Source organism: Prinia subflava, chromosome 29, assembly GCF_021018805.1.
Source record: "Prinia subflava isolate CZ2003 ecotype Zambia chromosome 29, Cam_Psub_1.2, whole genome shotgun sequence".
In the NCBI taxonomy this organism is placed as follows: domain Eukaryota; kingdom Metazoa; phylum Chordata; class Aves; order Passeriformes; family Cisticolidae; genus Prinia; species Prinia subflava.
Window position 1 is genome coordinate 209558 of NC_086275.1, and position 17990 is coordinate 227547.

Consider the following 17990-nt stretch of genomic DNA (forward strand, 5'->3'; position numbering starts at 1 on the left):
GGCCTGAGTCAGGTCAGGCACGTGGAGAGGAGGTGGCTTCACCCACACCTGCTACAGCTACAGGGAAGCAGGTCCTGCGATTTTTATCCATTTAAAACCTCCCCAAAATACCCTTTCTTTCTTTCTTTCCCTTTGAGGTATTTTGTTATCCAAGCACCTCGAATGTCGTTATTTAATTTGCTTTTCACACACACACACACAGGAGAGATCCAATAAACCCCAAACACTCCGGATTTTTAGCAATGTGATTTTAGTGACACACAAATTGTGTGAGTTTAGGTACTAAGCAGCACATCTGGTTTGTGAAAATCCCTTATAGCTCCTGATTCTGCACCAGCTGTTCAGTAAGAAAAACACAAAGTTTCCCTGCCCTTCCTTTGCCTCAAAAAATATTTGAACAGACAGATGCCAAAGTAAAAAAAAAATAAATAAAAAAGCACATGTCAGAGTACTGACAGGGAACCAATGGGCTGCTTTAAATGCAGCAAATAAGCAATTAATGACATAATTAGTGCAGGAGCAAAAGCTGTCCTAGGTGGTGTTGCTGGCAGGTCACTACCATGGCAAATCACTGGAAAAAGGAACATTCCTGGAAGGTTTCCCCCAGAGCTCTGGTGCAGATTTTAATTACAAATTTGAAATTACAGAGCTAATAATGCACATTAAAGTCTACTGAAGTACTGCAAAGTTGTCCAAAACCAGGTATTTGAGGCCTGCTTATTTTCAGAATAACTTGGAAAGCTCTGAAGTGCATAGGGATAAGAACTCCACTTGCCTGTCTGACCCATTCCAACAGCATTCGAACTTGTCAAAAATGCAATCGTTCTCATACAGCGAGCAGAGTTTACTTCTGAGGTATTCGTGCACCTGGAAAAGAGGGATCAAGAAACTGAGTGAGCATTAGACCCACACCCCTGTGAAACAGCCTCCCCTGACTGCTCCAAAAGCAGGGAACCTCACAAGGCTCTTTCTTAGAAAGAAAACAGCAATTTTCAGTGGCAGTTAAAAATATTTCATGGCAAGGAAATGTTTCACCTCCTGTTTTCCTCAGGAAATAACAGAGAACATAAAGACAGCCAAAGAAAGGCTTGTCAGGGTTCTCGTGGCTGGAGATCACCTCTGCACCTCCCAAATTCCCACTGGCTAAGAGGGAGGATTTTCAGCCCCAAATGAGGGTTTGGGTTCTGCCACCACCCTGCAAACACCATGATCTTTCAGCAGGAGTGAGGAATCCCCAAACCCCAGGGATGCTCTGCCTGAATTTACAGACAAAACTGGAACTGCCACATCAAGAGCATCACTAAAACTCAGCCTCTGCCCAGGTTTTTTTGATTTCCAACCCTCAGTACCTGGTATGTTTCCACAGGTCTATTTTCCATATTTAAATCCCAGATCTTCACTGACAGATAATCTCTAGTCATCATATATCGACCACTATGGCTAAATTTGACATCAGATATGGAAGAGATGATTTCAGAGAAAAACGATCTGTTGCTAGGATCTTCTGGTTCTTCAAACACTGCGGGAAAATCACACAGGAATTTCAAGAGGTAAGTTTGTGTCTCTGATACAAGGATACACCTGAATTGCTTCAACATTGTCTCAATAAGCTTTCCTCCATGTGTTACATAAAATAACTTTAAAGGAGAAACAATTGCAGTACAGTTGCCATACTCTCTTGTTGTTGTAGCAAGCCAAGGCCAGCTTCTTAATAAATGAATTATTTGCTAATATGTGAAGTTTTGGTTCACACATGCAAGATTTCCAGCACCAAGAACAGACCAAATGGCCTTCAACCACCTGAAGTCTGCAAAAGGCCATTCCTGGTGTCAAAACAGAAGCTGCTCACTTTAATCACTATTTTTACTCCAGAAAATAACTATAATTTCAAGGTTTATTTAGATTTTTTGCTTTAGATCTTTCATTATACCAACGGAATCCTGCTCAAATTCAGTGTTTGATGGAAGCCAACAGCAAGCAGTGGCCCAGGGGTGCAGCACTCACACTTTGAGTGTCTGTCACACAGGGCAGAGGCGCGCATGTCGCACAGGCGGATGGTGCCCTTGCTGCTGCTGTACACGAACGTGCTGCAGCTGTTGGGGTGGAACTCTGCAGCCGTGATCACCTCTGTCAGCTCCTCCATGTTGGCAGGCTTGATATCTACAATATCTGCAGCAGCTCGTTAGGGAATCGCCTCCAGGGAAGTGGGGTTTGTTTTTTTGCAGTTTTTTTGCAGTTTTAGACGCTTTCAGAAATGCTGCTCCAGGCTTGTGGGACCCAGGCATGACCCAGGTAAGAGTTAAAACTAAGCCACACAATTTGTCTACAAAGCAAGGTGGTGACATCACATTCTGTATCAGTTTCATATCAGCAAAAAACCTGCTTCACTTTTGCTCCACTCCAGCAGAAATTAATTCTATCCCACAAATTATCGCCCAAGTTTTCTATATAGAACTTTGTTTTTCCTCAATTTTAATTATATTGCTATATTATAAAATGCTATTTTGTATTAAAAATTTGACACATTAAGGAGCTGTAGCTGCTCCATCCCTGGAAGTGTCCAAGGCCAGGCTGGAGCAATCTGGGGTAGTGGAAGGTATCCTGCCCACCTGGACGAGCTTTTATTTCCTTTCCAGACCACTCCTTCTTCAGAAGTAACAGCCCTTACAATTACTAGGCAGACTAGTAATTACTAATTACTATTAACCAGGATTGATGGAGATTAATTCTCTTTATATATATATAAAGATTTCTGAAGAAAGGAAATCAAACCCTCCACTTTCCCTGTCCCCAGCCCAGGGAACGATGGCAGAAGGATACTGAAGCTCCTGTCTGTGATCTCCAGGTGCCACAGGTTGATGCGCAGGTCGTCTGCAGACAGGTAGGTCTCGTAGTCGCTGTTGATGGAGATGGAGTTGATGTGATACGTGTGGGCGTTGGCAAATATCCTCCGTGGGCTGGCCTCCACCATCAGGTCCATGGGCCTGAACACTGGCACCTGCAGCACACACAGGAGTGAGGGGCAGAGTGCCACAAACCCTTCAGCATCTGGGCTGGATGGAACAGCTTCAAAATCAGTGGCTCAGCACAGCCTTTTAACGCCTGTGCTGCAAGGAACAGCTTCAAAATCAGCGTTTCTGCCAAGGGGCATCGCAGGGAACGTGAAATTAAAGATGTGATGGGGCAGCTCCTCCTGGAGCCATGGGCTTGGAGAGGAGAAATTGAGATTGGGAGCTACTCACCCGTAGTGTTGTAACTGTAGTAGGATCCCTATACCGTCCATCCTCCTCCTTTAAGTTATAACCCTCGGGTCTTTTGTCCCTTTCGCTGATTTTCCATAATTTTATTGTTTTATCTGCAATGAAACAGGCACGGTTTAAAATGGGAGCTGTGGAGAGACACCAGTCATCGCTGCTGATGCCTTCGAACAAGACAAGGCCGCCCACGTGCACCAAAAAAGACAAAAATGCTGCTGGGGGGAAACAAGACGAGATAAAAAGCATTAAAAAACCTCCTCCACAGTTTGTTCTTTTTATAAGACTTGGAGCAAGTTTCAGTTAGGACAGAGATTGCTATGAATGATTAATGTGAGCTCTAAGACAGGACTCACACACATGAAGGTCTCTGGGCTATAAAGTAACTAAATCTCAAATAAACCACCCTGTGCCCAAGAAAGCCACCAGAACCACGTCCCCAGATCCCTGCAGTTAAACCCTGCTTGATTCCAGCCTTTTGGAGAGGATTACACCAAATCCTAATAGCAATCCTACATAACAATAAACTTATAAAATAAACTTACCATTTGTAGACAATAAAAACTGAGCAGCATTTTTCTGGGGTAACCACCTAATTTTGTTGATCTTCTCTTCAATTTCTAAACTTTTCAAGTAGTCAAACTCTGGTTCATGGCTTTGAAAGGTACTGTAAACATTGTATTCTCCTCTACTGTGAGACTGGGTTTTGTTCTGAAAAGAGAATTAAATGATCAATGTACATTGAGGTACAACCTGCTTGATTTTCATGAGCCTGTCAACCAAATGAGATGAGCATCATCTCTGTTGTAAGAAATTTATTAGTTTCTACTCTTTTGGCTAAGAAAACATCAGAGAAGTGACAGTTTATGCAGCAGCTGAAGTTTCCAGAAACTCTCCTCTGAATGTGAGTAACATCTCCAACAAGATTTAATATTACTGATGAGCAAACTAGTATTTCACCTAAATATTTTATCAAAAAAACCCAACCCACAACTTCTTTCATCATTAATTTTTCCACCTTTGCTGTTTAAAGAGAATATTCCTTTCCCTCCAACACAGACACACAAATGGCAAATCTACTCTGTGAGTACATTCAGCTTTCCAGGCACACCATGGAAATCCCACATGGCACCTCTAAATTTACACCAGCAGCTCCACTATTGTGCCTTATAATCTCCAAGTCCCCTGAGAGCTTCTGAAGTGCTTAAGCAGCTTTTTCCTCTTCATTCTACAAGGGCAAAAATCTCCTCACCTCTGCTGAACACAGCTCTGGCATTAGAGTCACCCCTGCAGTTACCTGGCCAGGTGGAAATGTTTGCAAAACTGGAAAACCTGCACAGCTCCTCCTTGTGAAAGCTGTGTCTAAGGCACCAAAATACTGCACTGCATGGACTGAACCTTGAATTTCATCCACTGAGTGCACAAAACTGTTTACCTGAAGTGCAAACGTTCACCTGAAGAGGTTTCAAGGTGAATTTTGTGGTTTATTCCTGTCCCACCCACCCCAGAGATTGCACCATCAGATGCCTTTGGTGTGATAAGTTCCTGGCTGGGGACTCTGCTGCTTCCTTCTCTGCTGCCTCATGTCCACGGGCTCATTTCATCCCCCAGGACCTCACCAAAACACATCTGATCCAAGCCCTGCTGGCCCACATTTGTCACATTCCTTGCATCATTTTCTTGTGCTTCATACCCTGAGAGCTGGCAGGAATTCTGCCACTTGAAAATAAGCTGGGGGCGGGGAAGGGATAAGGGGGCAAAAAGGCTTAGAAATCCCATTTGGCACCAGAATTCTGTACCACACTGTTCCTTTCTTTGCACTGCTTTTCCCACCCTGGAGAGTGGAAGGGACTTTGCTCTAAGCCTCAGTCAGGACTAAGAAATCACTGCATGGAACAGGTTGGAAAGGAAATTTATTCTGCTGTAGGCAATGCCTTAGGAAATCCAGGGAATTTTCCTTCAATTCCAGACTTACCATAACGACTGAGGTTTAAATATTCTATGTGTGCATTCTAGCAAAACTCCACAGGACCAGAATAATACACAAACCCAGTAATATGTGAAATCCATCCTCGGGATAAAATCAAAATTTAAACTCTCAGCTTCATGGTGCTCAAAGGAAAAAAAAAATATATTCCAAACAAGGAGAGGTGTTGGCCCCAGTGCCTGATGTTAAATTCCAATTTAGGTAATTGCACCGTGCCTACGCAAATTCCTCCTCAGTTTCTGTGAGCTGCAGGATTCACTTCCTGCCTGGCACTGAGCTGATGTCACCGGCTGCCACATCCCAGCCCGGAGGTGGCAGCAGTTTGGCAGTGGGTGAAGCCACCCAGGCTTGCACAGCTCCTCACACAGCCCCTCTCGGTGTTTCTCTTCCTGTAAAACTCTCCAGTGCAGTGTGGCACAAGGGGGCACAGAATTCCAAATAAAACTCCTATTTTATACACTTTTCACGTATAAAACCTGCTCTGTTGGAACAACCAACTACCAGTGCATCAGGGAATTAAGTCCCTAAACACAAATCATTCTCTAAAAACAGAGAAGCCAAAAAAATGCCCAAAACAATTCTGTGGAATTTCATCTGACAGCCCAGGTGGTTCCTCCTGCCCCTGGATCCCAGCTCCCGAGGATGTCAGCTTGGATTATGCTCCAAAAACCAAGGAGCCATTTAAACACAGCTCAGCTGAGAGCAGGCAAAGAACTGCTGCAACTTTAAACTTCACAAGAGGATTCTTACAAGCATCAAGCTACAACGCAAGAATTTAAAGTAATAAAGAAATAAGAAGAAAACAATAAAAAGCCACAAGGAGGTGGTGCCAGGTAGCCCCACTAGATGTCCCCACTGACCGAGGGGAGCTGCTGGCACAGGGACAGTGCCTCGCCCACGGACCTGCCCCTGCTCTGGGAACCAGAATTCCTGAGCTTTGGGAGTTTTAAAATGGAAATTGAAGTAAAGAATAAATAAAAATTAGTGATATCTCCAGGTAGTGAGGGGACACCTCCCTGAAACACATTCTAACCACAGCAACTTCCAGCTACGGCCTCAGTTCAGATCAGGGACTGCAGCTCAGCTGACACGGGGGGAGAGCCTAAAGACCAAAAACCGAGGAGAACAGGAGAGGGGGACAACGGGGGGACAACGGGGGGACACAGGAGAACAGTCACCTCTGTATGAGGATTCTGTGTTTGACCTGACTGATACCAGAGTGCAAAAGGACATCTGAGGTCACAGTCACACATTTGCTTAAGGGCAACTTTTAATATCCCCAGCTACAGTGAAATCTGCAATCACCATCACAGCCAGGCAGAGCCATTGTAAAAAAATAAACTTCAGCTCCCTCAAGAGTCATTTGTGTCCTACCCCTTTTTGGTTTTCACTGTCAACATTCCTCAGACCATAGCCAAAGAGTGTTTCAAATGATTTCTATCAGTGTCACAAAGTTCTCATTAAATTTCAATATTGTAATCACACCACACAGGCATGCACTTTGTGTAGAATCTATAAAAACACGCTCCTTGTCTTTAAAAAGGGAATAGAAAGAACATGTAATTAGACAAAATTAGACAGCACTCACCTCCTGCTCCTGTTGAAAGATGACAACTCTCCCTCCCTTGTCTCCTGTTGCTAACAACTCTCCAGAATGGTTAAATTCTACTGTAGAAATTATATCCGCTGCAGAACAACAAAAATAAACCCCACGGATTAATCATTCTTCAAATACCAAGTGGCCAAGAAAGCCACGATTAAAAAAACCAAACCATTTAAAAAATCATACTTTAGTTAAAGAACATCTATAAAATGCAAGGAGAAGTTTCTTCCAAAAAATAACATTAATTTTTTTAATGCTGGACATTTGAGAAGCATTTATAGATCACCATGCCAGAGCTACAAGTTTGGTTTTGTGCATTCCTTTGTTCAATGTTTAATATCATCAACTTCTTAAAACTGATTTTTCTACTCTGACTCTAGATAATAGAGACTCTACCTTCCTAGAGAAACTGTGTACATTTATTTTCTCAATTTTTCCTAATACATGAGTTAGATACAATCATTATCCATATGACATCAAAGCACTTTTTTTTCTTTAAGCACTCAGTACACATTTGATAACTTAAAGGCAAAAGGTATCAGGGGAGAAAAGTTCAGACATCACTGCCCAGGGATTCAAGGAATAAAGAGCTGCAGAAAACGAGGAAAAAACCTCAACAGTCCCCAAAAACCTGAGAATTTCTTCTGGATGAAGAAGGTTTACATTGTCACAAGTGTTTTATAGGGAGTGCTAAAATTAAATTGTGAATATACACTCACAAGAATTGTAATCCCTGGTATCAAACTGAGCTGTTCAAGCACCAGAAAGGACAAATTACAACTCAAGCTCAAACCCACCCATTCACATTTCCAAAGGTACAAAAGCTCCTTGGACTCTAAATCCTTGAATCAGAAGCCAAACCATTCTTGAGACACCAAATTGCAACACAACCCTATAAATCTAATTTTCTGCAGAAATCTGATTTTTCTGGAGAAACTACTTGAGACTTTTACCAGTCTGGAGGCCATTTCACTTCCATGCCAGTCAGCTGTAGATAAACAGTATTTTCTGTGGGATGGTTTCTTTTTTCTCCATTGCATTCATGACATTTTAGAGTTAAAGAAGATCAATATCTGCTTGAGCTCCACAGAGTTTTGTGTTATTATTATTCAGAACAAGCTGCCCCAGAGATTCCCCACCAACCTCCCTGGCACTGCTCAAAGTGGCTGGAACATCTCCAAAGATCATCTCAAACATCTCCAAAAGAGTTAATTACAGAAATACTCCATCAGCCTGTGCCTCACTGAACCAGGATCCACATCACACACAAAAAAATTCCCTTTTAATTCCAGTGCTCATCATTTTTCCCCCCCAAAGGCAGCAGTGACTTCAGGCAGTCATTCCTGTATTTGTGACCACGATTAAGTGATTTATCTCACACCGCCAAGGTTTAAGATGCAAAGCACTGAGGTGCAGATTGAACAGATCTCTCCCAGGGCACAGAGATAACAAAAAACTCATCAGAGGGCACAAAGAGGGAGGTGCAAACCAAGCAGCTCAATTTTGACTCTTCCACACAATGCAAAGCACCTGGTTGTACTCCTCCAACAGGAAAAGACCTTAAAAAGTTATCAATTAATTGAAAAACACACTAATATCTCTCAGCAGTGAGAAGTACACAGAATAATTACTATTGTGAAAAATACAGATTTAACACTACAAGCTCTGGCAGTCTTGAAACTGATAATACAGTAAATTATCAACAGGTCCAATGTGTCCAGGTGTGTGGAAAGTGCAAAGAAAAAATTGCCTTAGAAGTCTCATATATCCATCTAAGAACAGATGGATAAATTAATTAAATACTTATTTGGTGAAAGTCACTGGAAAGTTTAGAACAGGCAGCAACAGCAGCCAGAAAAACCTTTCATTAATGATAAAAATCTCTATTTTCCTAGGTCTGATGATGCTATATATTGTATTTACTAATAATAGAAATCCCACAAATAGCAGAAAGACAACCCCTTTTCTGTAGATTCCAGACATTCTTGCTGCTTTGCATTTATTTCAACTTTCAGGAGGATCCTGCTCAATCACAGACTCGGTGCACAAACAAACTTTCACCACGTCCCACAGCCCCAAGGAGTCCAGCAGGCTCAGGCAGTGGTGACAGGGCACTGAAAACTCTCCATTATCTGACTGACACCTGCAGATTGTTCCAAGTATTTGGATCAGTTTTAAATCAAAACCAAATACATTCCTTAGCAGCAATCGTAATGGAAAGATATTAATTCGTTTTAAAACTCAAGATACATGAGTAAATCCAATGTGCCTTCCACAGTGTAATCTTGGATGGATCCCTCTCCAAGGGCAAAAAAGGTGTTAAAAACATGACAGAAAAAAGTGATTTCTGTTTAAGTAATCCCAAACCAGGGCTGAGATACAGATTTTACAAAGAAATCTGTACTAGAGAGCAAACAAGCAGTTGTACACTCAAACCCAGTAGGGTTTTGGAATTGCACATTCCCATACTTTTGTCAAAGGAAGGGATTCAGACCCTGCAGACCTGGGTGGATTTAAAGGTGCTGGAGAACTGCCAGGGGGAGCTTTTCCTCCTCCCCAGTGCCTGCATTCACTCGGTGCATTTGTACCCATCTTACCCCTCTTTTTCCCAATAATTACAATTCCCTGGTGATTCCAGCCCTGCAGCAGCACTGCAGAGCTCCCCAGCCTGTGCTGTTTGCTCTCCCCAGCAGGGAGCTGCAAACACAGAGCTGGGAAATGACCCTGGCAGTGCCAGGAGCGCTGGGGAGGGAGGGATGTTCCAGGGAGAAGCAGATGTGCAGTGCCCTGCTGCATTCCAGTGTCCTCTTCTCTTCCAGAACATTCAGAGATAACCAACACTGACCCTTATCTGCTACCCAAACCCCTCCTGGGCCACGTTATCTGCTCTCACACCTGCCCTGGAGAGCAGATCTGTCTTCTCCTCCCTCAACCATCCCAGCACATTTCTGACACCAAACTGCAGCGTGGCTCTGCCGGTGCTGAGGGTTTCAAATACTACAAGGCAGCATCAACCACAGGAGATGAAGAGAGGATTGTGACAGACACAAAAATCAGGGCAGCAAGGAGCACCCGCATTCCTGCACAGCACCTGCAATACCAGCACCGAGTGAGCCAGGCTTATTCTTGCATAACTTGGGACAGAGAGTTCAGAGGTTATTACATCATTTGCAAGTATTTCTCTGCACAGATCCATACATTTTTCCTTGAGTTCCATTCAATATCCCTTCACAGACACTTATTTTTTTCTGAGACTGCTAAATGCTTTCAAATGATGTTGTTTAGTGACCTGAAAGCAAAGGGGTGGTGGGCTGGGAATCACCTACACGACCTGAAATCCATTTAAGAATGAAAATGTTCTACACTGTGGAAACACAGAGCTGCTGCACAGCTGTATCCCCACCTCAGAGATAAAAAACTCTACAAACTGAACCACGGATCAGAAAAATCTCCAATAAAGAGAGCTCCAATAAAGAGCTGTTCCCAGCTTTCAGAGAGGTTTGGACCCATCAGCACATGGAGACAGGGCAGAGTCTGCTTCCTTCAGAGCCATCCAAAGCTTCCCACAGCTCTCCCAGCTCCAATCTGGCCAAGCTTTCCTTTCCTTCTGCACAGCATCTTGATTTTCACAACCTGCTTTAGGTTCTTTAAGCTTCAATGAGACATCTTCACTTTTCAAGTGCTCCAACAAAAATCAGAACCACCAGCAAGATGTGGACACTTGACTGGATTCAAGCAGGACTAAATTCTTCCATGCTAGACATGGACACAGGAACCCGAGGAGCCAAAAAACAAATGATCAAAACAAGGTGTTTGGTTTTGACAGGGAATAGGAAAAGGATAAAACACATCTCAAAGCTTCTCAGGTAAAGCTCTGAGGCCACTGGGTCAGTGTGCCAGAAAGAGAACCAGAACCAGTCCAGATTAAAAATGAAGAATAAAGGAATCCAACAGATCTGAAATGCCTTTTCTACTGTTAAAAGCAGTGTTTAGAACAAGAAAAACTCAGTGACAAACACCTAAAACCACCTTCACTTTGGCGGCGTCTCACATGTTGCAGTGAATGCAGAACGTGTGCACTGTCACCATCGAGTTTTCTGAAACTTTGAAGAAAGGATTGTGGTGAAGTTTTACCACTGTCCAAACATCTACAGAAAAAGGGAACAAAGCAGCTTCATCAATCCAAAGCAGCAAAAGAAAACTGCCAATGACTTCATTCCAGAAGGCCCAGTGCAAACCTGAGAAGCAATTCTGTATTAAATTTGTTTCCAATAATAGAATAAAGGAGATTTTATTAGTAGAGAAGAGGCTATCTATTTTAATGTTCCATGAACTTTGTATAAACTCTGCTTAGAAAACATGCTTGGTAGGCAAAACATGTCACCTACTCTGCAGCAGCGAGTCAATCACGGCAGGAACAAAGAGAGGCTTTATTTCACCAGACCCAAAAGGTTTCTGTGCAAGTTTTTGGAATCGTGTTGATCTGCTGCCTAAGCACAGAGCAAGTAAATCAGAGTGTTTGCACAAGTGGAGCAATCTCCTGATGTTTCCATGTACTGAACAGAGAATTGTAGCATTTTAAAAGCATTTTAGAATTATTTAGAAAGTATTGTTTATAAAGCATCCCAGTGGCTCAGAACACCATTTCTGGAATTTTCCAAAGGAGCAACTCAAAAAAGTCCTCTCCATAAAGCAGAGCAGATTATTTACAGGTTGGTAACTCTGTCCTGGGGAGTGAAAACTGAATTCACTGACCTAATGTGGAAATCACTCCCTCAGTTTATCAGCCTGGAAAAGCTATTTTCATCAAACTAAACATCAATCAACCAGTCCAAGGATACTTCAGAAACTGTCTCAAGAGAAAAACATTAAGAAACCAACTTTAGGATTAGTAATAAAATCTACAGAAGCTCAAAGAGCCTCAAACTGAGGAAACAGCAGAGGAATAGATAAACATCATGAGAGATAAAGACAGTGAAAAATTTGAATTTGATGCACAATTGCTGAATACCTGAGCCATTCTTTTTAGAGAGAGCAAGAGTATCTGCTCTCCTGAAGAAGTGTGTGAAATCACCTATGGGTTGTTTTTTTTCCAATCCAAGGTGAGGCAAAACCTCCCTGCTTCAAACTCCTGACCAGATGCAACTTCCAGAAACTTCTGCTCAAGTCACAGCTGATGACAGAAATTTGTGGCTTTTGATTGGACTTTCTTGTTTCCAGTAATGGTTTTGGAGTTATGTACTTCATCATTGGGGGAAAAACAAAACAAAAACCCAAACAAACAGTGAAAGGCACTGGAGAGAAAACAAAAGCTCTTCCAAGGTTTCAAATATTTTGAGCAGCCCCACAATGCACTGAGTCATCCCACCAACACCCCATTGTTTGAGATGTGGATTTACTACTTTATCCAGAGTCCTGCTATATTGTGTATTTATCTCAGAAGGTAGACGGTGAGGTGTTAATCCCCAAGTGAACAGGAAGGCTGTTTAAACAAGATTAAGGCAGGGTGGCCACACATCTGTGAGCAGAGGAGAGCTCCCAGCGCAGGGTACGACTGCACATCCCAGGAAAAGAGAGAGCAAAATGCCATGCACTGCTAAAAGAAAACACCCTCTGCATTCCAGCCTCATCCCTGATTTATGTCTGTGGAGAGGGGGAAGGGAACACAAGGGTTGGATGCTCTGAAGTTACCATGACCAGTTTGGTTTTGACTGCATTTCCCTCTTCTTCATTCACTTGCAGCAGTGATTCCCTGCATTCATTCCATCTCCCTGAAGTGACTAGGCAACAACTCCAAAGGCAGCTGGGAGAAGGCATTCCTACTGTTCAATTTACTGCTTCACATTCATTCCACAAGCCCTTTAAATAGATCTCTTCTGTGCTAGAGAGGGCATTAAAAATATATTCATGCCTTAAAACCTGGGGACAGGAGGAAATGCACGTAGAAACAGAGAAGCCAGAACGGGGTTATTGCCCTTGTGGCAAAGATCTGTGCTGGGCATCTCTGCCAGAGCCAGCTGGCTCCTTGTTCTCTCCCAAGGACCAGCTCTGGAATTCTGCAGCACACAGAGCTGCCCTCCTTCCCAGGGAGGGGAATTTGTCCCTTGGCCAGCTCGCCTCTGCTGGGCAGACACAAACTCACCCCAGGTGCAGCTCCAGCACACAGGAATTCGGCTGCCTTTGCTGCCTGGTGCAAACCTGGAGCTGCAGAGAGCTGCAACATTTACAGAGTGTTCCCTGGCCTGCACCTTCACTCCAAGGGACTGAACTCACCTGAGCAGCCCTGGGAGGCTGAAAATTCAAAGTTGTTATTTTCCTGCTGATGCTGAGAGCATTGTGTGCTGTTTGGGGAAGGTGCATTCAGGGCTGAGACTCTCCCAGGCCTATTTACATCCCTACCCATGTGCAGCATACACAAGGCACCAAACAGGGAATACATGGAGTACCTCACAGCATAAATTACTCACTGAAGTAAAATAATCAAATATAAACCTTGCCAAGCAGGTCCAAACCACCATAACTTTGCTCTAATTTCCTGGACTCCTCTATATTCCCATTTCTTTTCTTTTATTCACCTTTTCTTCTCCCTTTCCCTCTCCAGCTTTGCCAATCTTTGAGAAAAGATACACTAGAGAAGGTTTAGTTCAACAAAGAGTTCAACTTTGGATTAGAAAGCCAGAGTGATTTACTCATTAAATCACACTGAGTGATTTAATTTATTTTTTAACTTTTTATTTATTTTTTTTACTTTTTATTCAGCTCACTAAAATAAAAAATTGATATTGTTTGATTAAGCTCTTCCTAAGTCTCATTGGCATGTTCCTGGTCACTGTGGGCGCCCAGGTGAGCAGGGCTCTGCTCTTGCCTGGCAAAGCACAGCTCAGAGCGTGCCACATCCTCCCGAGATCACTCTTTGTGCTGTCAAATCCGTGTACCAGCAGTGACAGCAAGAACACTCTGTTATCACCAGCCCTCAGAAGCAGGAACTGGAATTAAATCACTTTTTTTTAATGGGAGGAGGAACTGGAGGCAAGGGGAAGAACCAGTGCTCCAAGACTCCACAGGATTTGTGTATTAGGATGGCTTAGAGCTCACAGCTGCATTTGTAACACTTAGATACTCTAGAGATAATGCAATTTAATGCTCAAGTACAAAACAATGTTATTTTGGTGGTCTAGCAAATTCACACAAATAACTTTTGCTAAGCCTCATGGCTTCCTAGAGAACACAACTGCAAACTTCCATCCCCTCCCACGGCAGCACCAGTGGCACCAGCCCTAATCCTGTTGCCACTGGTTTTATGTAAGGCCAGTAATGCTCCTAAATAGCTTTACTGGGCTCAGTGCTCAGAGCAGAACTCCAAATCCATCCGTCCCAAGCACCAGAAGCTGCTCCTGGAGCCCGCAAAGCCAGAGTGAGAGGATGGCACTGCAAGTGCAGAGAACAGGATTATCACAGAAGGGACTCAAAAGCTTCCACAAGTTGGGATAGGAACAAATACGTAGATTAAGTGTTTTACAAGATAATAGTGAAGCAGAGAACAGAATCACCATCTGCTAATCTCTCATCTGAACAGCAGCTTCTTATGCATCCAGAAATCTTTATGTGATCTCGAGTTAACTGTGGCATCAAACATCCTCATTTAAACAGAATTCATAGAAAGCACAATCTGTGGTCAACATTGCAAACCGGGCAGCAGAGGCAGCAGCACACTGAATGTGAAAACTTTTGTGTCTGGCAAACAACTCCTGTGCCTCACTTGGGCTTCTGCCTCAACATCTCCACTCAGGGCAGGTTTCCACCACCAAATTTACCATTATTTTCCCCTCCAGTCCAATTTTGGAGCAAGGCAAGAGACCAACAAAGAACTGTGCAAACCCAGCAACTCTCAGAAGGAGCAGAAATCACTAGAGGGAACATTTATCTTCTGCATCACCTCAAACTTCTGTGAGCAGTGGCAACACATTTCATTTCTGTTAAACAATTTGTGTTTTGCTAAGCTAACAGAGCTGACTGAGGTGAAGGCATCAGATGAACAAATTTGCTGTGGGGGAAAGCAAGGAACACACTCAGGAGCAACCAATCTCCAGTTAGCATAGCTGGATTTGCAAAAGCCATCAAGCCAAAATGCCAATTAATTCATTTCTGTGTGCAGTCTCCAGGAGCGTCCATCTACAACAGGCCAGAATCTGGCTTTGCTAGAAGAGAAAGAAAACTGATTTAAAGCTCAGACCACTGCCTTCCTGTCTCCATCTATAGCAGGAAACTCAAGTCTCCACACACAGGACTCCAAGACACCTGTGGTGGCAGGGAAAAACAGAGATGACAAAGAGCAGCAAGGCAAAGCCTCTGAGAACAGATGTGCCAGATACTTCTCCCTGCTTCCCACCACTGAAAATGACAGAAAATTGCTCTGAAATTTTATCTTTGTGAAAAGAAAGCATTCACACTGACAAATAATACCATGAGCTTTGGGAAGTTTACACCTTAAATTGATTTATAACTGATCCGCTGTGCAATACCTGTGCCATGATCACTGTAACCACTGGGCTGGAAGTTTCATTTCTGCTCACCAAGTCTGGCACTGCACTCTGTAAATCCTTTCATGCCAGCTTCACTGCAAAGAGGTTTTTAACCCCAAGTAAGTTTTTATTAGTAAGTGTTTCAAAAATTACTGTGAAAAACCCTCTCTTGTTAAACTCTCAATAACAGCAGACAGAAGAATGTTCTCTCTATACAAACAAAAGCAAAGCTGTTTGGTTTCTGGATAGAAACCATTAACCCTCATCATGTTGATTAATTACTTTCTATTTTTAAACTTGAAGACATGACTGCAGTTCCCTTCAGAACACATGCACAGGAGATCCAGAGGCAAATTCCCTCCCTCCACCAAGCAGAAGAGTATAAACTGAACAAATTTAGTTAAAAAGATGCTGCAAAGCAGAGTTCCCAAGCCTTGTCCCTAGGCTGGACATGATCTAGTTGGGAGAACAGAGGAAGGCCACAAGCAGTCCGATCACATGCAGAGAAGCAGGAAAATAAATACATTTACAGACAAATAAGCACCCCAAAAAACTCCTGCTGCCTGGGCTGCCCACACCCAGGCACTGCAGACTGAACAGGTAAAGGCTGAGCTGGCTCCAGCAGGAGGTGATGTGAGAAATGTGACCCTGGAACCAGCACAGGAATCTCCCCAAACCCTCTGGGAGCTGCCTCCACCTCTGAGGGTGCATTTCTCGTGTGCAACCAAGGTGATTTATCCTGCAGTCCTGCCCATCCTGGCACTGAGGGGAGCTGAAATCCCTGAAATCCCTGAAATCCCTGAAATCCCTGAAATCCCTGAAATCCCTGAGGGTGATTTACCCCGCAGTCCTGCCCATGCTGGCACTGAGGGGAGCTAAATCACTGAAATCACTGAAATCACTGAAATCACTGAAATCACTGAAATCACTGAGGGTGATTTACCCCGCAGTCCTGCCCATCCTGGCACTGAGGGGAGAGCTCCTTCCAGAGCCCCACAGCTCTGGGGGATTGCTGCTGTCCCCTGTGAGCACTGGGGGGACCTCACCAGCTCCAGACAAAGCCATTTTTCCACTCAACACGAGCTACATCAGCCTGAAAATACTCCAAACTCAGTAATAAGGGATTATTTAATACCTGACAAGAATTCCCTGGAGGCTCTAAAGGCATCCTCAGTGTGGAAACCACAAACAGCAGCTCCAGCACTCTGTGAGAGGCAGCTCAATCCTGAGATGAGCTGAGGCACCGCTCCATTATTTCACTTTATCCTGATGGTTTTTAGTCTTTGCAAGAGGCCTCCAAGTTTTCAGTTGAGGAATAAATGTGATTAAGAAAACAACAACTGAGTCAATTCCCCCTTTTATTCCTTCATTACACAGGTGTAGAGTTTTTCCCTCAAAGAATATCCTAAATAATGTATTCAAACAAGGGATTCCACCTTACATTATTAGCACTGCAAACATATTTAGGAAGATAACAGGGATTACACATACACAGGGAATATTTTGCTGGAGACAAAGAGCAAGTGATGAGCATTTAGTTCACATCTCTTAATAAATATGCTTCCCAAACTCAAATATTCCTTCCAATATGACAGGAAGTGCCTATTTGCTTTTCCTATTCATACTAATTCAGGTCTATTGTTGGCTGAAACAAAGGTCTTTCAACCTGCACCAGCCGTTCCCAGGACATTTGACACCAGTTTATTAATATCATAAACACAGAGGCCTGGGTGGCAGGAATCCAGCCCCTGTGCCCAGCTGAAGTCACCTCAGAGAGGAGGGTGAGTGTCTCACAGCCTGTGGAGCTACAACATTTATCCAGGACCAGGAATGAGCAGCTGAAGGTCACAGAGTCTCCCTGAGCCTCTTCTTTGCAGCTACTGTAATATTACAGATTAATAATAAATTATTTTTTAAAGGGCTCAATCTGTTCACAAGCTTTCCTCCTTCCAAGTAGGATTGTTCTGCTTTTAAACAAAAAAAAGTGATCAACAGTAAATCCAGTGTCTCAGCATTTTTAAATGCCAGGCACCTGTTTGATGGAAAAGCTACCGTGAGGTTGAGTTTTCCCAACATCACAAAATTCAGCTGCTGAGGCTTCCAGCTCCTGAAGCTTAAATCTATTTTCAGAGGGGGAAGAGGAAAAGCAGCGTGGCCCTCCTACTGAGGATGTGTCACACTCGGTGTTGCATCAATCCCCTTTCAATTACGGTGAAAACTCCTCTTCACTCAGTCTAGGATTACCAAAAAAAGACTGGGAACAGCAGTTACCCAGAGGTTGGATAACACCTCAATTGCAGGCTGTGCACCCCTGAGAAAGGAAGAGTTTGATGGGAAATAAGGAAAAAAATAACATACACACAAAATATATAAAATATCCTACTTAAGCAACATTTGTGTTAAAACCTAAATGCATTATAATTCTTAATTTACTTTGTTTCAAAAAATCATCTGCCATAAAAATCCATCTGACATCCTGGGCCCAGCTTTGCTTGTGCCCTGCTGCCATCACAGGCCACATCAATTACACTTAACCTGGAGAAATTGTGTCCCTGTTTTGATGCAAAGCAGCCCAGAACCTCAATTTTCAATCAAGTACCACAGAATTCTAAGAACCAATGAAG

General features: G+C 43.3%; 1 protein-coding gene across 2 annotated transcripts in view; it reads right to left on the reverse strand.

The window, feature by feature from the left end:
* The window catches only part of PPP2R2A (protein phosphatase 2 regulatory subunit Balpha), a 36322-nt gene that overhangs the window by 1152 nt on the left and 17180 nt on the right, over positions 1-17990 (reverse strand). For both annotated transcript variants that reach the window (XM_063420028.1, XM_063420029.1), the window contains exons 3-9: positions 6830-6927; positions 3800-3965; positions 3243-3355; positions 2821-2998; positions 2005-2169; positions 1350-1519; positions 776-867 (exon numbers count right to left, since the gene is read on the reverse strand). In XM_063420028.1, the coding sequence (XP_063276098.1) occupies positions 776-867; positions 1350-1519; positions 2005-2169; positions 2821-2998; positions 3243-3355; positions 3800-3965; positions 6830-6927 (982 nt within the window). The remainder of the gene's footprint in view (positions 1-775; positions 868-1349; positions 1520-2004; positions 2170-2820; positions 2999-3242; positions 3356-3799; positions 3966-6829; positions 6928-17990) is intronic.